The sequence below is a fragment of the Cephus cinctus genome, unplaced genomic scaffold, assembly GCF_000341935.2.
Source record: "Cephus cinctus unplaced genomic scaffold, Ccin1 Ccin1_scaffold0123, whole genome shotgun sequence".
Lineage (NCBI taxonomy): Eukaryota > Metazoa > Arthropoda > Insecta > Hymenoptera > Cephidae > Cephus > Cephus cinctus.
In genome coordinates, this window is record NW_014332857.1 from 1,080,766 (window position 1) to 1,102,886 (window position 22,121).

At 38.4% G+C, this 22,121-nt stretch overlaps 1 protein-coding gene and 2 long non-coding RNA genes across 13 annotated transcripts; 2 read left to right on the forward strand and 1 right to left on the reverse strand.

Moving 5' to 3' along the window:
- LOC107275166 lies at nucleotides 1–21,527 on the forward strand. Of its 3 annotated transcripts, XM_015755015.2 has the most exons (11): nucleotides 1–467; nucleotides 13,669–13,723; nucleotides 13,810–13,980; nucleotides 16,116–16,338; nucleotides 18,128–18,211; nucleotides 18,781–18,914; nucleotides 19,004–19,140; nucleotides 19,221–19,375; nucleotides 19,457–19,698; nucleotides 19,782–19,968; nucleotides 20,086–21,526. In XM_015755015.2, the coding sequence occupies exons 1-11, from the start codon at nucleotides 433–435 to the stop codon at nucleotides 20,280–20,282; spliced, it is 1,620 nt and encodes a 539-aa protein (XP_015610501.1). In that variant the 5' UTR covers nucleotides 1–432; the 3' UTR covers nucleotides 20,283–21,526. The 3 variants fall into 3 exon arrangements, with proteins under 3 accessions (XP_015610501.1, XP_015610502.1, XP_015610503.1); XM_015755016.2 differs by lacking the exons at nucleotides 1–467; nucleotides 13,669–13,723; nucleotides 13,810–13,980 and adding an exon at nucleotides 14,707–14,828 and having other exon boundaries at nucleotides 20,086–21,527; XM_015755017.2 differs by lacking the exons at nucleotides 1–467; nucleotides 13,669–13,723; nucleotides 13,810–13,980 and adding an exon at nucleotides 14,868–14,894.
- Nucleotides 6,581–10,202, forward strand: LOC107275168. 6 transcript variants are annotated; one of them, XR_003058105.1, is made up of 7 exons: nucleotides 6,581–6,808; nucleotides 6,969–7,417; nucleotides 7,508–7,604; nucleotides 7,684–7,743; nucleotides 7,940–8,168; nucleotides 8,260–9,339; nucleotides 9,431–10,202. It is a non-coding gene; the product is annotated as an uncharacterized LOC107275168 (long non-coding RNA). The 6 variants fall into 6 exon arrangements; XR_003058107.1 differs by having other exon boundaries at nucleotides 8,265–9,339; XR_003058108.1 differs by having other exon boundaries at nucleotides 6,969–7,202; nucleotides 7,286–7,417; nucleotides 7,940–9,339.
- On the reverse strand, nucleotides 12,663–17,538 carry LOC107275167. 4 transcript variants are annotated; one of them, XR_003058103.1, is made up of 5 exons: nucleotides 17,123–17,538; nucleotides 16,150–16,397; nucleotides 15,524–15,652; nucleotides 13,107–13,268; nucleotides 12,663–12,987 (listed from the first exon to the last, which is right to left on the reverse strand). It is a non-coding gene; the product is annotated as an uncharacterized LOC107275167 (long non-coding RNA). The 4 variants fall into 4 exon arrangements; XR_003058102.1 differs by having other exon boundaries at nucleotides 15,524–16,055; XR_003058101.1 differs by having other exon boundaries at nucleotides 15,524–16,073.
- Nucleotides 21,528–22,121: the final 594 nt, after the last annotated feature.

The window sequence follows — 22,121 nt, forward strand, 5'->3', positions numbered from 1 at the left end:
GCCGCAGTGCTCCATTCCGCAAGCATCCTCTCACGGACTCCTACTTTCTCGAGGAAGACACCGATCCATGCTCGGTTTAGTCGAATACAGTGGAATTTAAAAAAAAATAGATCTCATCGAACATAACGTCCCATCGAATACAGAGAAGAGCTTCTTATCAGAAAGTAAAAAAAAAAAACAAAAAATCCGCGACCAAGGATCACGCACAGTTAATAAAATTTCCCAATAATTTCTAATAATCTTCCAGTTTGTCAATATCTTTTTCTTGTCTTTTTAATTAAATATTGATAAAGACCAATTACGTTAACGCGTCTGCATGAGGATAGTGTGCCAGGAACATTATTGACAGACAGTGCATTGTGTTATTAAGAAGATTTGGTGATTGCGATAACGTAACCACTAATCAACTTGGAGAACATTTCATCATAAACAATGGCGGCGATACGGCAGGATCCATATCGACAATTGTAAGTCAATTTGATTGAATATTCACTCAATAACAAAAGAAACACACCACACAACTATAGTCGACAATAATAATAAAAAAATTAATTAACACCATTGGTCAAACTGGAATAGCAATAACGAGACTTATTTCTCTATTTACGTGTAGCTAATCTACACGATATACTATAAAACAATGTCCCATTGATGACATCCTGTGGACATCTATCATTCATCTCACATAATCCTTTATGTTGTTGTCGAAATACTTGAAAACTGGTGCCAACGACTTGCCAATTTTTTTCGTACAACTTCACTCAAATCTCAGCTGTCATTGCGTGACGTGCAGAAACCCCTATTGGCAGAGTGTCTGACGTATCTCGTTTGACAAATGACGGGTTACTTTTCAATCGTGTACCATTAGAACGTCGAGCAATCAAACGGGACAGTAACCACAGTGCTCGGGAGGATCGTGCACTAGGTTGCATGCCTGGTACCACCATAGGAAATGATCTCGACCGATCTAGCTCCATTGCCAACGTGTATGCGCCGACGTCGAGACGCCCCGTAATACAAGTAAACATCGACGACACACATGGTGCTCTGGTGTGGTTAGTTTACAGCTAGTCACCAACGTTGGTCCCTGTCAGATCCCCTCTTGTCAACCAGTTCAGGATTGTGATCCCGGAAGAAGATAGCAGTTCACATTGATTTAAAAAAAAAGTTAGGGCCATTAAAAAAAAGAAAACATTGAAATTATAATACAAAAAAGATCCGTACTTACAATTTCACTATAGAGCCAACTGTTTCAATAATATTAAAAATAATTTTTTAATATTTCTCCAAGAACTTCTTCCCCAGGCTTTTACTGCTTCTCGGTATAGAGATGAAGCTTCTTTAAACGTAATGGCACTCGACTCTCCACGTTCCCCTGTAGCTTATTCACTCGGTGTCCATTCGTGCGTGAAGGGTACTGGCGCAGTTCTAGTGCAAAATTGAAACAGTGGATCAAATCCTGAAATGCTTGGCGTTCCGTACGAGTTACCAAGTGAGATGTATATAAGTGGTAAAAAAGATTGAGCGTTTTCACCGCAAAACATTACGCGAAGAAACATAGCACCTGCGATGGTACCTCGGCACCGACAGTGCTTACCTACGTATAACAGATCTAAAGTTCTGCTACAAGTAGCTTTGCCAGGCTAGTTGCAAATGCTTAAGCATAAAATAATAGAACTATTATGTTCCTTGTAATAATTTACGTGAAATTAGTGCATAGCTAGTGGCATGAATAGGACCATTGAATCCAGGAAAAAAAATAATAAGGAAACGATACTTCGGATGAGTCTCAGAGGAGCAAGCAAGTCCCATTGTCGGTCAGAAAGAAATTCTAAGTGTCAGAAATGAGGTGAGGCTTATCTTTACGATAATTCCGACTGACGTTAAGTAGCTTGATAATCGCAATTCGCCGTGGAAAATATTCTCACTCTGCTGCTTTTAAATTCTATCTTTCATTCCCAAGGAGGTTTAATTCCTTATAGGGTGACTTTGCCTTTACTTTGTCAGACGTCATAGCATTTCCGGATATTACTTTGTTTTCATCTATAGTGAATACGCTTGCTGTGGTATGTGGATTTTTTTGAAGATTCCTTAAGGCGGTTCCGCATGAACGACAGGCGTAAGAATATCTTGAATCGCAACGACGGGGCGGCTGTCGTGTCTGATAATGCGTGGCGGGATATTCAAACTGCTGGAGTATGTCGATGATACTTGAAAGAATACTTTCCTACGGTCAAAGTCATAATTAATTATAATTAGCAAATTAGTGAAACGTACATTGATAATGATAATAGATAGTGTTATGGAGGTGTGTGAATTTTACTAGTTTTTTTAAATACCTTTTATACTTATTCGTATCCTGCGATTAGTCGATGGATCGGTGTTTGCAGGCATGAGCGGTGCTAATAACAAATTGGCCGGATCGAGTCTGCTTTCAATTATGGTGCAAATTGATGCACGTAATGGAGAACGGATTGTAGATCGTGACTCGTGGAATATCCCATTATGAGTGGCCCTTTATGGGGATCTCAATAGAGAACCCATGTGAGAAGTATGACCGTCATTTTTCACGTGTCAGTGAGGAGTATCAAGCAATTAGATACAGTAAGTGACCTTCGATCGGGAAACATTATTCAATTTTTATTTATGGGATTAATATGAAGCGATAATTGTCTTGAGTGAGACAAACTAGATTTTTTTTGTTTTTTTTTTGTTCTTAAAACTTCAATTTTGGTTGTGCTAATTTAAACCTGAGACGTAACGAAGGAGGTGGCTAAATAAATCCAAAAAATTGGTATAACGACAGCTTTAAGAGAAGAAAAAAGATAATAAAAAAAATACTGAAAAATCTTGACTTCTGTGGCCTTATTTTTACATGCGCTTCCATTCAGCATTACCGGATCATCGTGTTTGATCGTGGTAAATCGTGAAATTCGCGTGGAAGAGTCACGTTCACTTATTTATCGAGATTCTTCAATAACTGCAATTAAAAATTAATCGAGTTACCGTGACAATGAAATTGTTTATTTATATAATTGTTTAGCCACGCCATTGTAATTGTATTTTCTATTAAAAAAAAACCGCTAAGCAGTACTTGAAACAGTTTCACAACGGTTTTATAAGAAATCTCAATTAAATGCACCGCGGCTTAAGGAACATTTTGCAAAGAAATCTTATTCATACGTACAATGGGTAATGATTGATAAACTTTAAAGCATACGTTCAAATTACAGCATTACTTAGAATCTGCCGCCAAGACTACAGAGAGAGAGTTGTCGCCCAGTCCGACAATAACGGCAAACTTAACATGAAATCTGATAAAGAAAATATTTTAATTGGTCAGTGACAAAATCTCTATGAAACTAACTAAGACTATATATTGTAGTGTGTTCAGTCTATAGAACAAAATTTAAGATCCAGGGGACAGCGTTGCCTTAAAAATCATAAACAGATGGTCCCTGGAAATGAAACTTTTATCGCAAACGAATTCCTACTACTTCCAACATACCTGGATAAGTATCCCAGGATGCAGAAGTATTACTCAAGGTCGTTGAATGAAGAAAAGAAGTATAATAACGTGAAAATAACCGATTTCCAACAGCCAGACGATCCATCCACTTCAAGGTAATGTCAAAATGGCTTTAGGTAGGATAACTTCACGAGGTACCAAGAATCAGCGGGGTAACGTAATAGGAAACTCTCGTTACAAAACTCGTGCCTATAGACATAAAACTTCCAGCATAAACTCCTTCGGGTAACTACTGGTCCTTTACGTTGATGCCTGGTAGTCAGAACTTCCTCTTCCGCTCCAGAGAACGTTGCCCACCTTGAGTATCTACGGTTGTATTCCTTTTTTTTTCTCTGTAAGTTGCCTTCCTTGCAAATCATCAACCATTTCTCGAATCCATAAAGGGAAGCTTCAGGAAAGCATTAACGGCATAGTTGGAATTCTGTAAAGAGAAAGAAAGACAATATACCAGAAACATAGTCGTGTGATATCTTCCATTCTGTACCTGCAATTGGGTTTTGACATCTAACGTCGATTTTAACAAATACACTGAACTTTGAGTCGAGTATACTGAAATTAAGGATAGGAATGTTAAGCACTGTATATCTGGTCTTTCTATCCGTTATGTAATGTCACGACCTGCCTATATACACGTATGACGTTAAATGATGATGACGTTACCAAAAAGGTAAATGCCTAAACGGCGACAGTACGGAAAGGTCACCACGCATGTAATGGAGTAACGACCTTTATGAAATAAAAATGAAGATTCTTAAAGTCGACAATTAACTTTACGACGACTCATTTACAGACGATTACCAGTGTCGATATTGTTTAAACGGTATAGTAAAACAATCAGAGTACTCAGATAATCATACCCATTAGGAAAATGACCGGATACTTTCTACCGTCTTATGATGTAGCAATCAACCTGACATTTAACCCTGAAAATTTTATCGTACGGGTTATGCATTGCTGGTACCTTAAGATCTAAGGTGCTAGTATCTGCTGCGTTTATCTGCATGTAAATATGCTGAATGAATATAGCTATATTTGTCAGAACGTTCAATTCTTCTTTGATTCAAGGTCATCTGTACTGCTGATAGTGAAATTAATTTCAGTTTCAGGGGATCATCTCCTTATGCCATACAATATACGAGTACCTTGAATGTATAACGTAAGGTATAATAAAAAAAATATACAGATCGTATATGAGTATCTTTCTTGGCATACCGATTGGAAATCGTCGTAGGTTTAGTACTGGGATGCCTCCTTGATTTAACGACGTCCCGCGGCTAATGGTGCTGTGTGACTGCAAATTGTATGAGTCTATGTAGGCCTGATGGCTATTATACCATGAAATTTATTGTTCCCGTCGTTATTAGAGACGACCATCCTCTTTGCCAGTCTTTACCCTTTGATAGAATTCAGAGTAAATGGTCAATTTTGTGAGAGACACGTGTGATTTACGAGCGCAAATTTTCTTTGCTGTTTCTAGAAAAATAAATTGATATAGATGTAATAATAAAATAGCAAAGTGTATTAGTAGTTCTGAGAAAGTCAACTTTTTATCAAGCTAGGGAAATTTAAAAATTCTCCGTTAATTTTAAAAGAAACTGCAGGTGGTCACGTGATCTCTACGCACATGCGCAGAGAGTAATTACTCTCGCCTTTATAATTATACTAATTATCTTCTCACTTTCATATTTGCATAAATCTTTTTCTTTCTTCCTGTTTCCTCAGTCGATCGCGTTTGTGATCCAAGATACTGATCCCACTTTAGTGCTATGGAACGTTAAATCTCATGGATGGAATCGGCTGATCTGTGTTCTGATTTTAGGTTAAGTTTTAAATTTCACAATAGTTAACAGTTCGTTACCCTTGGGTCGTTTACAGTTAATTTTCTAAAGTGTCTTACCGAACGATGACGCACCTTACTATTCCAGGTTAACGTGAACGTTCTGAAATTATATTCCAGTAATGCGGTCGATTTCAAGCAATGCATTCATTAGTTTGCTTTACGAGCCAATAACCAGTGGCCTTACGCCGCTGCGCGAACCGACATGTAAGCCAATTGTAACGGTGGCAACCATTCGTCTAGACAATTTTTCTCTTTTGGGCAACTGAGAAAACAATTACCCGTCAATAGATTTATATACCTACTGGCTACCGTTAAATCTTGTTTGAATAGTACTGGACCTATGGTCTGTATTTAAAGTCAGTGCTTAAGACGATGCTCAGTCTTACGACCATAGATATAGTAATAATAAAACATGGTAGAGGATGTCTTAATATCTTGCTTAAAACGAATAACTGACTATAAATACGGGCCATAGATTCCTTGATATTCAATGACCCAAACATTACAAGAGATGGCTCCCTCAATTATGGACTGCCTGTAGGTATATTTATCTAGATCTATTTATCACTCTTTTTTTCTCATCACTTCTCTTACAGTTATAAATCAAGATCAAAGAGATCGCGTAATGTGCGCTAAACCAGCTTGATCTAACGATCTATAACCACGATGCAACAGACTCTTCTGCATGGTCTAGAAATTAACCCAGTATTTTCCAGTGAGAATCTATTCTACAGCCATTTTTTCTTTAGCCTCTTTCAACTATTTTTCCCACAATGTCGAAGACCTACAAACTGTGCAATTTGTTAATATGCCTTGCAATCTTCAAGGCCGGAATATCAAGAACGCGGAACCTGCGCGTCTATATCCTTTGATAAACTTCGTTTGAAACTGGGACAGCCGTGAAACCTCACGTAATTAAATCTTCAGTAATTCGACAATTAATATACAGATCACATATTAGATTGGTAATAACGCAAACTCTATTGAAATCTCATCACATAGGACAATAACTAGTGACTGTTATGACTATTTCCATTCTTTCCTCGAATCAAAATGGCGAGTTTCAGTAGCAGAAAAAGTCACCGAACTCGCTAATGGCCACGATCATTTGTGGTTGCGGTTCTTTTTTTTCACGAAGATAAATAAATAAAAGAATGATGAAGGAAACGTGCATGAAATAGAAAGAAAAAAAAATCAGAGACTTCCGCGCACTAACAAATTAGAAACAATTACCGAAATTACCAGCTGAATACTGTCTCCATTAACTAGTCTAAGCACGTTACGTAACTGCATTACTGTACCGGCATCAAAAGAGGAAGTTAGCACACGTGTTTCTTCCCGATCTTAAGTCCAGTTTACTTTTATAACGGCCTAAGACAATTACAGAAAGACGTACGTAAGGCCCAGCATCATGCTCGAACAAGATACAACGCTTTCAGGTTAGCCGGCGCTGCCAACATGCTAAGCTTTTAAATTTATCTTATTTCCATTATAATAGTTTTCACAAAAGACAGATTTCCTTCTGGTGTTCTAAAGTGAAAGATAATTGTTAATATTTAAAAAGACCAAACGAGCCTGTATGCCCAATTTTTTATACAGAAGTAAATCTGTTGTTTCCGCGAGAACATAACCTTTAACGGCCGCAAGAGACAGTGATATCCGTTACACAGCGGAGCCGCTTAAGCGTACGTAGACGGGAGCAGGTAATCTGTGTTTCGGAGGGATTATGAAAGAGACTGTTGGAAAATTGGAATCTCGTAGAGCCAGGCAAGAGGCAGATAGTTTCGTGAGTGAGCTGGAGGAGTAACGGTCCCGTTCCATGTGGCGCCCCAAGTAAACGTCCTCTGTACACTCATTATAAGTACCCTGTATACTTGAAGGCTGATAATGATACTTACAAAATATCCAGCTGGTAGTTCATCTGTTTCAGGATAATTAAATCTGGTATAAGAAATATCATTGACCGATGGGATAAATCAAATGAGTGGTACGATAAGTATATTATGATGACACTTTGTCACTTTAAATTCATCTGCTTAACAACACAGGTAACAGGTTATATTCTATTGGATGAGTTTAGAGTATATAAAAGGTCTTCGATGAGTTAAATACTGTATTAATAGTTATTTCTTATTTAGATGCTACGGATGATTATTTCTCAGATGAATTGTTCTGGCAAGTCACCAAGGAAGCGAGCAATGCATGTAAAAGAGGTTAAGCCACAGGCACGCGTCCGTTAGTCACTCCCTTTCTTCTTATCTCACTGCATTGCATCTTCATTTTTTACAAGACTTCATTTTCCTGGTATCCACAGGTACCTGAAGAAGTGTCACGCGATAAGATCATCCGTTTCTGCAGTCTCTCATATGTATAGGTACAATAGTTATCTTCATTCAAATTCAAAGTTAGATTCTAAAATAGCCTGGAGCTCATTGATAGCCCTTAGGAGCATCTACTGAGAAGTGTCGCACACCGTTCTAATCGGTGGTTTATTGAAAAAAAAAGTAGATCTTGAAGAAGCAGTGCAACTGCTATTCATTGATAGTAATTAATAACCTTTACTCCTTCAGGGCTAAATGCCAGGACGTATCCGCATTTGGATTTGTATGCAGCAACAGATGCCACGTTATCCGCACTATATACTGACAACCTATCTTATATACATAGATATGTATATGAGGAATGCCATGAATTGAAGAGGATTAATCGTGCCTTTGTAGCAGCACTTCTAACGCACAATACCAATACATCTGTCAATCCTGACACAGTCTACTTCGCGCCCGCAATAACGGTTCATTAGTAAATGATCGATTTTCTACAGAGCCAAATGAGATTTCTGCAGGCTCATTGATATCCGCTTAACCCGCGGGTTAAATAACACTACTTTCAGAGAAGAAGAAGAAGAGATATATAGAGAAAAAAATGGAAAGAAACCTTGATAAATCTTCAGGTTCATCACTGGCCCGCTGCTATATATTCACGCTTGATAATACACCATGCCTACTATCATGGACCCCCCTTGGCGGGATAGAAATACCCACATCCCAGAGATCTTTTCCTATGATGAAAGACTCGGAAATTGAGCGGCCATTCGTTGGCTGTCGAGCAAAACGAAATGGAGACCGGATGCCATCAGTGGAATCTTCATAGAAATAAGAGAAATTAGTTTATGGTGTCTTATATATATTGGGTACTTACTATGTCGGCAACGGATTTATATGTACACTGAGGGATGACTTAGTTACAGTTAACAATTTACTGTTACCGACAATGAGCTATCAACAATCAGCCATGGAAGTAGTGCATCGGGTTCCTGGCATCGTGGGTTGTTCGACATACGTTATGCTCGCAGCGTCACACATACACACAGACACGCACACACATGTACAGGTATATATCCCATATAAAAATCTAATCCTTTACCCAGGTGGAAGATTAATCACGAGATCCGTTAAAAGGCTAATCACCCTTACCGTTTAGCGAGCATACTTTAACGCCTGTTTCTTTCAAGGTATCTAGAACAATCATGTAATTCGTGCAATTGCTAAATTCCTCTGCGAATTGAGACTCTAACACGTACTAATCTGTATGTAATGTAGACGATTCCATTTTATTGAAGATTTTTATGTTCTCTGATAGGCATTGTTATATCACTGGTGTTTCACTTAAAGTAGGTATAACGAACCCTAACTGTTTTTATGACAGACTTTTTGTCCAGATCCGGCTAGATATGCGTGACACTACGTTAATCGTTAATTAAAATCATTAAGCAAGAGACAAAGTGGAGTTTGATGCATTAACGGAGGTAGAAGAGCATCCAAGCGTACAACGTCCTTCTAATTGTACCAAAGTAATGAATACGACATCGGTACTCTCGCCATGACTAACTAATTGCGACGTGGAAATAGCTGAGATGATCTTAGTGCGAGAAACGTCGAAGCGTTTGGACACCTGCCGGAGAACGTACGAAGTAATCGTGAAAATGGAGTAACCGAACGTCTAATACTTATTCCCTTTTTTTTTTAATCTATCGTTAACCACGTCAGTTTGTTATTATATAGGTATATCGAACAAGTTACAAAAGCCATGCCACCAGCAAATGGTGTTGCATTCTGGTCTACAAGAGCTTCTATGACTACATTGCGGTTCACTGAGATCTCAGGATCATGAGAATCACCAGATCCAGATAACTCGTAAAGCATGGATCCAGATAACTTGTAAACCATGAACCAGCCGTTCAAATTGATTCGATTGGCTCACGAAGTAACGGAGAACAATTGACCAATTGATTAACAATATCCAAGAGGATCTTCCATTCTGAAGATCTCACGCTTGCGGAACATCCATCAGAAGCTTGACAGAATTGCAATCTCTTTATTTTTACAGAAATCGTTTAGATAGTCGCTCATTGTAGCATTGATCCACAGTCAGAATCTTATCGAACAATAATTCATTTAGGATACTTAAGTATTCAACCTTCATACTTATTTCATTGATTGATCACTCGTACATTTCTCAGCAATTTATTTTATTTTTTTCTTTCTTTTAAGTTCCTAATCTTTATGATGGATTAAGTAGTCACTAGATTCCCTAGGATATCACTGTAACGGTATACGTTCAGTCGAGCGGGATTATCGTCTCTGGTTTGTTACAGGCTGTTTCCACTTCTGACATATTTTTTTTTTATTATACATAAACCATTAAGATACCAGCAAGTGTATATCTGCTTGGAACCTGGACAATAGAAGGTTTTATGGTAAAACAAGAAAAACTACTGAATCGGCTTGTCACAAAATTACTAAAGGATTACAGTCAATTTATCTCTATGATAACAACGACAATTGGATCTATGGTAACTTTCTGCATGCATATCCTACAGATAGAATTACATACCAGCTATACACCAGAGCACATAAGAATTACCGATTTCCTTTTTACCACTGGTTAAGATAATAATACTAAATCGTTCGACACGAAGAATTCCGTTCTTCGTCCTATTGCCATGTATCGTGCCAGGCTTCGTATACCGATCTTACCTAACCTAACCATAGAGAAAGCACTCCTCCCAAGAACGATCTTCACGTTTAATTCGTACTTAGGCAGAAGGGTAATCGACCGAAATCCCGGAGTAGCGATTATCGCCAACCGATTTCCTGCTCGCTTGAACCACGCGAATAGCGGATATCGATTCGATTTATCGGTTTGCCTACGTATGCTATACTCACACGCATATACATATATATAAGATATAGAGAGTGATCAATCGGTAAACTTATACCGATCCGTACCACATATGGCGTTTATATTACCAATATGCTTCAGATCTATTCATTTTTTTATAGATAACATATCCAAGACACGCCTTGGATTACGTACAGAATTTACAACACGTAACAGCCTGGCGCGTACGATGCATCTTCTGAACTTAACGCATACCTTGGCCAATGTTAATTACCCTGGGATTCTAAGATTGGATTAACAAGAGACTAGTCACTGGCTGACTTTTAATTCTTACACAGTCTGATCCTGAACGCACAGCTATATCGCAGCACTGCATAACGGATACGAACTTGTAAATCAAGCCAAATGCTCCAATAGCAATTCGCAGGAAGCCATTTCCTCGACTACCGTTTCTTCATGCCGACCATGCATGACCAAAGAGGTCTGTTCCTCGGGTAAAAGGTCGCATATAATTTGAGGCATCTTTATATGCTACGTAATGACAGTCGTGATGCTTGTTACTTTTGCCAATACAGTAACACGCTGCCCTACGCTGTATTACTAAATACACAAAATTCGTAGTGGCGAATTTCGAAGTCGAAACTGTCTGACCACTTTTTGTAGCGACACTTTATGTTTCTAATGGATTCCAAAAGCCTCTGGATACTCCTCTTCCCTTCTTTGTTCCTTTGTTCTTATTTCTCTTTATTATTTTTCTTTCTCTCTTTACCTTGCTCCATTTCTCTTCCTATTCTTCCATGTAACTCCTCTCTATCTTTCCCTCGCTTTCTGTCTTGTGCTTCTCGGCCCAGGAGGCCATAATTATGAATGCCATTATCCTAATCTCGGGTTTATATCGGCTGCACTTAAGCGCAACGGTAACTCGCTCCCATCCTATCCCTTGTGGAGTGTTCTGTACTGCCAATAGGTTGTTGGTACTCTAGTAGTATCAACCGTAGGAAGCCAGACGAGAGTACAGAAGTAGAGGCAGAGAACAACAGACTGTATACTTGTGTTAGACGATGAATTCAGCATAAGTTAACACCGATCTTAATTGCAGTTATATGCAAATTTCAAGCAGACACTTATATGCGCCCAGACTGTGTGGATCCACTTTTCTACAGGGTCTAATGTTAACTCAGATATCCCGTGCGAACATTGTATAACTGCGCTTTTATATGCTTGCATGGTGGACGTATATTATTCTTGTGGATATATATTATACCTAAGCCATTTTGTTTTCGTGGTGGTCTCAACTGTCTTCGTTAAAGAAATTTTAAACGATCGTTAGCCCCACTCTGTCGATTTATTATTCTCGTAAATTCTCACCCTGGTCCAAGGTTTATTCTCATCTCTGTATTCTCTATTCGTTTAAAGTGAAATACCACGGCTTTGTTGTGTTAAGATATCTCGAAAATAATGCAGCTTTTGTCTGGCAAAATACGCACGTGGCTACTTCATGCGCATGCGCAATAGACTGACAAAGAGCCAATTATTAACGTATTGGCTTATGGCGGTTTCTTGATGCTGACAGTAAAAAATTTTACACTGACAGAGTTTAACTGAGTACGTATCTTGATGGAAATTTATTTTTATTAATATACAATTTTGTGGTAGGTCAGGATTTGTTTCATATTAAAACACCAATACCCATTTACGCGTTACTGATATGGTTATGTGAAAATTGACTCAGGTTCTCGATACGACAACAGGATCTTGTTTTGAAGTTTTAATCCTTTTTAAAGAATCCCAACACTTGTGCGACCCCGAGGAAATAAAATATTGCTCTTATTACATGCATATAGAAGAAAATCGAATATATAATGAAAAAAGGATACATAACACGTGATGGTCCCGTACGAGGAAATGGCACAATAATGGCGTAATGATGGAGACCGCCACTAGCAGATGCAATACTAATCTAATTAATAGCTCATCTCGCGTAAGATGGGTCGAGTGAACGGGTTACGTAGCCTGCGGCGACACGCCTACCTTCTTCATCATCCAAGAGGAGCGTGAACGTCGTTATTCCATGTTATACGTAGGCGTATTAGGTCAGGTGGATAAATCTGATCCCCTTTAACAGTATCGCTTATTATTTCATGCGTTTAATCCAAAAATATTGGATTTCCGTTTTACATGAACCATCTTAATTAAATTATGTTTCATACGGTCATCGGTCCTTTAACTAGATAATATTTGATCTCATATTCAAGAAAATCTTGATTGTATATGATGTTGCTTCTCCAAGCGGGATAGTCATTGCCATCGGGGATGATCTTTTTGCGATTTAACGGTTGCACGACTGTTACAAGGACGAGCGAGGTCGCTGCACGTGCATCTAGGTGGGGATAAGAAAGTCGTTCGAGGACGTAGAGGAAGCTTTCCAAGAGGATATCTATGGAAGGACAAGTATTGATAATTAGGAGTGACGTAATAGTGAGAAACGAATTTATTAAAAATTCTATTCTTATCCTTAACTGTAATATTTCATTCCTAGAACGTATATACCGATACCTCAAAGGATCTCGTGGCTGGAGGTCAGTGCCTTATCCTGATCCTGGATCCTCGTGGTCGGTCGTGAAGTAGCAGTAGGAAGTTATGCATCTTGTAAAAATACAACCCACGGTCCTTCCTGAGAACGCGCCCTAACGATCTCAGTATAGTTGGACGGCCTTGCTTAATGTTTTGTAAAACAGAAAGATACGTTCATGCTTTATGCAGACCTCAGGTTAAATTCATCCTCCATATACATATATAGATATACTTTACGGTAATCAAGCCGTCACGGAAAGTCTTTCCCTATCTCTAATAATTGCCACTGATTATATATCCGCGACGCCCTGACGAGCATTGAGAATCACGGTAATCATTATCGATAACTAATAACAGATCGCACGATAGCTAAATGCAAAACTTGAATGTATTCACACGGTAGCTTAAAAAGTACATACCGTGAATAGTACGTAATATCTGCAGACAGTAAATCAGAATTGAAAGTATTCGAAGATTTGTTAAGATTTTCAATTATATCTCTTTGCTGCTTGATTGTAACATAATTTTGTTCTTTTTCTTACAGATACGCTCTCGTCTTCTGGCTACTTTTATTCGCGTTTTGCACCGTGGAATCACTGGTAAACATTTAATTTATGACGATATTAATATACTGTACACTATATATCCAGCTTCGTTGTACTCAGTAAAAACTTTTAATCCTCAGGCGTCTAGTACACAAGGTGCCAGCGACGTCGAGACGCCTATAGAAGATCCCGTTATCGAGGACGCTACCGAAGATTATTGGGCAGGAAGTGGCTCCGGTCCAGATGAAGATGATTCTCTTCATAACGAGACAAGAGAAGCTCTAACGCACGAAGCAAGCGACCACGAAGCGGTGAGCGATTCTCTCCCAGAACCTCCGTTTTCTTCTGCACGTCAATTTCCGACATAACGAGCCACTTTAGATAGCGTTCTACGTTCTTTACGTGCAATGATTCTAATGTGACCATGCGATTAGATTAACACGTGTGAAAAAAAAAAGATAGAGTTCTACCTTATCGACCGCGGTATAATACTGATAGTAGAAACTTTATGGCATATATAAGTGAATAAATTACACTGGTTTCTTAATTATGTAATGCGTTATGCGCGAGATACGCTAATACCACTTGGTGAGCACGTGCCGTGATTTTTTTCTATCGAGAATACATTAAAGTTGATGTCATTCCGAAGATACAGATTGTAAACGACATTCCGGAGCGAAATTAATTATCAACGCCTGCCTTTAATGTATGGAGCTAATTCAATCGCACTCTGTTCTATATATGGCACAATGCACGTGCTACAGTGCATAATAAAGCCAGTCGCCAAGTCCTCGACTCACAGTACGTTTCCAAGTCCCAGCGGTAATCACAGGCATAAAATAAAAGTCACGAGCGTAAAGTCCATCCGTTTCGCACGGACGTCCATTAAAAAAGAATAATAAAGAAAAGCACAGTCGAGTCTTAAGTATCGAATAATTTCTCAATTAAATATATACGCGAGTAGCCATTTAACGGTAGTCAGTCAATTTGAAATAACAGAACTGTTGTGGCCATGAAAGATGATCAATCCGAGAAAATGATGCGTCAATTAACGCCGTGAGGTTGCCGATATGGAAGGAAGAGAGGAGAAAAACCGCTCGAAGAAATGGACCAAGAGAATAGCTGTATGGCGTTAACGACCAAGAAGTCAGCTTTTCCAGTTATGTATTCAAGATGAGATATATTCAGCGTCCGTTTTATCCAAGCCTGAAAGATGGAAGATCAGGTGAAGAGAATGAAAAAAGATGAATATCAACAAGAGAGCACATGCACGTCCTACCTGATACATTTTCTGGTCATCATACGTAAATGTATATATATATATATATATATACACACATATGTCTACTCGGCATATAATATATAGCTATACAGTGATAGAGACGCTCTTATCTCACGAAGCCGGTTTTACATCCTTGGCTGCATTTTGCGCAACTAGGTGCATTCACCTATCACACATATGTCTACTCGGCATATAATATGAATATCAACAAGAGAGCACATGCACGTCCTACCTGATACATTTTCTGGTCATCATACGTAAATGTATATATATATATATATATATACACACATATGTCTACTCGGCATATAATATATAGCTATACAGTGATAGAGACGCTCTTATCTCACGAAGCCGGTTTTACATCCTTGGCTGCATTTTGCGCAACTAGGTGCATTCACCTATCGGCACGCCTCAACTAATGACTTTCGACACCCCAACCACGCGACCGTTAATGATCGCATGATCGTACGTGGGTGTCCTCGTCGTAGTACGTGACGTGTCAGATCTACGTGATCGAACTTCCTTCGATATAATATTGTAAATATAATACCTGCTTCCCATATACCCACCGTGTCCGTCGGTATGACAGGTCGTGACTACTCGCCATGAGAAAATAGAAGATTCTTGTTCTAGTTCTTTTGAATATTTTTCTTTTATTTTCCTTCTCTCTTTCTTCGCTCGTTCCCTCGTTTTGTTATCTGGGAATAAACAAGCAGACACGACACCGAGTGAGAATTCTTAGGGACGTCAATCCGAGTTCCTTGTGTATCAAAGTGAATGAACTCATAAGGAGTTGGTCACGCGCGAATGCGATTATCCTTTTTATTAAAAAATTTTTTTCTCGTCATCATCATCATCATCATCATCATCATCATTCTATGGTCGCTTTGACTGGTATCGACTGTACTACTGTGGTTGTCAGTGACCTCTTGACGTAACTTTTACCTCGTGACGGTCGAGCCGACGTGGGAGAGGTCACGGTCTGAGAAAGTAAACGAGATGTCGCATCTTCTTTTCTCTCTTTTTCTTTTTCTTTGTGTCGCAAGATAAGAGAATCGTGAGGTTACCTCAGGAGCATTCACACGGTATATACCCGGTGCACTGCATATATTAGATGATCTTGAGATTTGATTTTAATAAAGTATTAACTTTGTCTTTTAGGTGGTATACGTTGGCGAGGGTGCCGGATACGTACCTGTGCCCTCTGTGAGAAACAGACCCCTCACAACCAATCTTCAAGCCCTTCAAACTCTTCAGGGTCTTCAGGGCTTAGCTGGTGGCGGAGGAGGAACTGGAATTGCTGGCGACGAGGACTGGCGTCGACATCCTGAAACGTGGGATCGCGAACACAGGAGATACAGACCCAACACCACAAGAGTGCAGCGTAAGTTTATGCATGGTAATCAGCAGGTGCATACTGGATGAACGTGGAACAGGATCACCCTGGGAAAAGATGTAAAATGAAAATTCAGTGAATATTAACCTAGCTGTGAATTCTCTAGATTTTTACATGAATATCTTGTCCGTTGGTAGCAGTTGGTATATATGTATATATATATATCGTATATAAACCACAGGGTGGTTTTGCACTATTGCCAAATTTTGTTAAGTTAGGTTAGTCTATTGATAAATGGCAGTGTATCTGCTTATTAACAAAAAGATATGAACAAAGTAATACAGGTATATGAATAGAAGAGAAAATTGTGCAAGTAAATAGTAAAAATTATCGGTTCGAATCTTTACTATTATTTATAAGTTATACGTCACACAATTCATCAGAGATCGTGATATCCTTGGCGGCCATATTGAAATTCGACAATAGCCCTGAACGGTCCTGTATGTACAATATATATATATATATCCAGAGGACGTTAAACGATGAAAGAATAAAGGTTTGCGCTATTGCGTTATTAATGCATTGCGCAATGACCGACCATCTTACAACAAAGAGCATCGAAAGCTTGTTCGAAAACAATCGTTACAATTACAACATGGAATACGAGCCCGGGATTGCGAAGTATTTTTTCAACGGAGCGTTACGGCATTGCGAAATTACCAAATCATTAGAGAATTTGGGCTTTGCGTTAATAAAAAAATATTAATCTTCGTCTCAATGATAATTCATTATACGATTAAAATGTCGTTATTCCATAAGAATTACGGCTTACCGTACGAGCAGGGACGAAACTGATTCCGAAACAAAATGGCGAGTCACTACCGTTAGTCCGGCAATTAAAACGGTGTCGGAAGTCGTACTGCTGCTGACACTGCAAGTCCGGCGCACCTCACAGTGCAATTCAATAGCAGCATCGAGTGTACGGAAAGTCGAGCAAGTTAGATGAGGGCCAGGATAAAATTACTAGACTTTATATAGTACGCTCTATGTTATGCATATGTAAAGCCAACTAATGTATATAGATATATTTAACACAGTGACTACGTGGTTCAATGAAGCCATAAAGCGAACTTGATTACGGGAAGTTCTTTCATAAACGACAGTCCCCGACTTACGTGGATTATCAATTGTCTTGAAAACAATTAACTTTTATATGCCCTCATTGGTTATAAATATATTCCACACAATTTTCAAATATACATACAGATCTGCACTTGACTAACGAAAATTGCAGTACCTTCGAACATTCAAATTTTCATCACAAGAAAGCAGCAGCTTGTTGTCTCTTGAAAGGAAAGAAAAAGACTTAGAAATGACTTTCACGTTATAATTTTATCGAAGCATGGATTTGACTTTATATAACGAGATTTTCTTTATACATATGATATCCCAACGTTTTCTCGCACGATGAACACGTATACCTCGTGCACTGCGTTTAAAATTCTAATGTATCTAGAGTTTCGTATACAGATTTATGTTGGCTATACTCTATACCATATAACTTCTATATATGAAGTATACTGTATCCTATACTGTATTGTATCATCGTTCTTTTTTCAAGTGTAACTATCGTATCTATCTTTGCTGGCGTAAGTCACGTCGTTACGTCGAAACGGCACATACCGCGAACCACGAAGATGCCGACAAGGTCTACTTTCACTACTCCCCGATGACCGGGTTTCTGTTATTCATAGACCGAATCTCAATAGGCGATATACCCGTGAGATAGTTGAATATTGATAAGAGTTATCATAACCTTTTTTTTATTGTATTACAGATATCGAAGCCGAGTGCCAGGACGATTATATGAAGATCAGAATTGGCTTTAATGGTTCCTTCGCAGGACTTCTTTATTCTGCTGGTGCGTATACTTCTCAATTGAATTTATTTTTGATAGTTGCTATTTTTTTTTTTAATTAGGATCCTTCAAACTTCGACATAACAGCTGTGTCAATTAAGGATACACGGACGTTCTCCGATCAGAAAATCGTGACTAATCAGTCAATGACCTTAGTCGTATGGGATCCTGACAGCTGATCGTTATAATTTTATTCGAGCAGGAGCATCATTCTTGATGACCTTCATTCCGTTATATAAGTCTTCCTCGTCCTCCTCTTCTTGTAACGAATATCGATGGAATTTCCTGCCCTCTAGCCCAGTTCATAAACAGCCAGGAATCATTATGGCACAGATAATGATCTTATATGATCTTCATCTTGTCAATACGCTATAGTTATATATATATATATATATGTACGTGTTTTATGGCCAATCTTATGGCTGGAGACGTGATCCTCAGCACGTGTAAACTTTTTTCTTCTACACTACGTGCAGTCTTATGGTTATTTATCGTACAGATACTCAGATTCGGATATCAGTTCTTGATCTTGTTAATGACAATTCCTAATGGTAATTATTCCTTAATTGCAGGCTACTCTTATGACCCTGATTGCATGTACGTTAACGGAACGGGTCGAGACTACTATGAATTTTATATTCAGTTAAACAGATGTGGCACCCTGGGTGAGAACACTCATCATCAAGACAATAGGAAGAATCCTACGGTATGTAAAAGAGAGAAGTGACTGTATTCTTTTAGATTTGTATTATCTTATTTATGAGTGTATATATGCTTTATTATAATTTCTTACAGAAAAATCTCATGTGGAATACCGTAACCGTACAGTACAATCCTCTTATCGAGGAAGAGTTTGATGAGCACTTTAAAGTGACCTGCGAGTACGGTTATGACTTTTGGAAAACCGTCACGTTTCCCTTTCTCGACGTGGAGTGAGTTTTCTTTTGGGATTTTCTTAACACAGTTTTGTGTTTCAGTAAAATTGATCTTTAATTAACAAATTTTTTCTCAGAGTCGCCACGGGGAACCCTGTAGTTTTTACTTTGCAACCTCCTGAATGTTATATGGAAATTAGATACGGATATGGTACGACTGGAACTCGCGTTGCTGGACCAGTACGGGTTGGTGATCCATTGACGTTGATCATTTATATGCGTAGTAAATATGGTAGGTTTTTTGAATTAATAATAAATTATTAATGAATTATTGATTGTAGTGTGTCTTATTGATGAAAATGGTTTTTTTTAGATGGCTTTGATATTGTAGTCAATGATTGTTACGCTCACAATGGCGGTAACAAAAGGATTCAACTAATCGATCAGTATGGCTGTCCTGTCGATGATAAATTGATCAGTCGATTCCGTGGCTCCTGGTCCGAAAGTGGACTCTTTGAAACTCAAGTCTTTGCCTACATGAAGACTTTCAGATTCACGGGTTCTCCGGCGCTCTACATAGAATGCGACGTACGCATGTGCCACGGAAGATGCCCGGTAAGAATGCACTTATATGCCTTCAAAAAATGTTTACTTGATATTCATAATTATTTTTAATTTTTATATCTTTCATCGAACAGAGTCAACCCTGTCACTGGAGAAATGCCAAGAACGTAGCTAAACGTTCAGTAGACGCTCTGGAGGGTCCAACAACAGCGGCAACGAGTCTTTCAGAGAATGTCAATTTGTTCCAATCACTTCGAGTTCTTCAGGAAGGTGAAACGGACACGGAAACGGCATTGTTTCAGAATTCAACAGTTGGCAGCAGTGAGTAGTACTTTTTATACGGATAAGGTTATACCTTTATACATTAATAAGACATTATATACGTTAATATTTGGAAAAATTGCAAACTAGTATTAATATTTTTCTTAATTTACTCAGGTACGACTGAATCCAGCGGTGACAGGGTCTGTTTACGATCCACGCTTGTCAGTACAGTAATTGGCTTAGGATGCGGTCTGCTCTGTATAATGGCGGGCACTTTATTAGCAATGTGCTCAAGAATGAGACGGGCTGCCCGCGATAAATTACTCTCGGATAGTATAAGCTATATGACGCACAAGGGTCGAATCAATTAATGTATCCAAGTGATACCGACGACGCCAGTTTTCATATCGAGTCACGTAACGCATGGCCGTAACCGACGGGACCTTAATGCGCATGCGCGAAGGATTTGGTCAGAATGCAATACGTTGACGAATGCGGAGTTTGACTCCGTTAAAAAATTATATTAATATTTATGCTAGGCAATCATCCATGTAGCTCGACGATCCAAATACTTTTCTCTATCTTTCACTTTCTCACACCGGAACCGTTGAATCCGTTCGTTTAAAAAGGACCAAGGATACGAATCAAATTTATACATATGCTGTGATCCTTGTTAAATGCGATGCTATGACGTTTATAGGAAACGTTAGTAGTTGGGCTTTATATTACACAGATCTTCGTGAAACGCCATTATTCGGCATGTTCAGGAACGCGTAATTGTTTACTGCATTCTTCAATTTCACTCGTGCTTCATATCCTGCTGTCGTCGCGCGCTGTCATTAGATGCTGTCAATTTCTTTTTAAGTGTAATTCCAGTACACCGGTAATGCACCTGTATTAAAGATATGTAATAGCTGAATACTCAACCGGTACTGACTTTATATGTAACTTGATCGTCCTTAACGGCAACCTATCGTTAAGATATCATTACGGATGCAATAAGTATGCGTGACATGTTGATGGGATTGCAACGGGATCGCAGTCACTCGGTCACATGTATCGATTCGTTCTAACTCGATGTTTCTGAATGTTCTTGAATGATGCGCTTGATTTTACAGGATATCTTTACGCTATATTATATTATACTTGAATTGTAAACGCTGCATAGGGATAATCAGTGAAGCTTTTACGGTAGACAAATGAAAAAGAGAAACATATATATTGAAAATGGAGAAAAACTCGTTTTTTTAGGGCCAGCGAGGATTAAGTAATGTTCTGAAAATATTGTGGACAACGCTAAAGTCTAATTTTCTTTTTTTCAATACTTGTTAGACTATACTATTAATTTGTGTGACGTTACGTGGTGGTTAGGCGTACGTTTTTTTTTTCTATTTTAATTGAAATTTATTGTATTGGATGTTTTGAATATTAATTTCTCCTCCTGGTCGTTTTCAAGTGACTATTCAACGCATCACATAACTTAATATTCTCCGGGTTACACATACCATATTAGGATACTTTTGTTTAATTAACTACCTGTAAATATAGATTACTAGAACTGTACGATTATATCATATTTATAATTAAGTTCGAGTGTATCAAGATTTTCAATAAACTATAGAATGATCGCTCGATTTTTTATTTTTTATTTTTAAATGTTTTATAGGATGAATTAAAGAACGAGAATACCATGTGCAGAAGTTTGTTGTAAAAAAGGGATGTATTATTAAAGCAATCTGAATTTATTGGACTCTAAAGGGACGTGGTAAATACTCCATTCTTCCTTATTACACTATTTCCATCTTTCTCTGAATAAAGTAGTCTGAATGAAGTAATACTAAAGATAAAGCAGCAGTACGTATTCTCTCATGATACAAAACCATTAGGTCAGCCGACGATTTTCGTCGAAGTTTTCAAAGATTAGCATCAGACGGTAAGAAAAATCGAAAAATAGTACATTGTCGATAAAACGGTTTCTTCTTAGCCGACATAATACTCTGCCGACACAACAGTTCTATTATTCTAGATAGATGTAATCGGACATTAGCTTAGTTGAAAGTTGAATATGAAATATATCTTGACGTAACAGTTAAAATTAGAAAATTATCAGTTCAAGTATGCAGCATCGGTATGTATATAATTTCAAAAAGGATAATTTCTCGTTGACGCCATGATGACGTCATATAATGCCTGATAGTCGACGGTGGCGC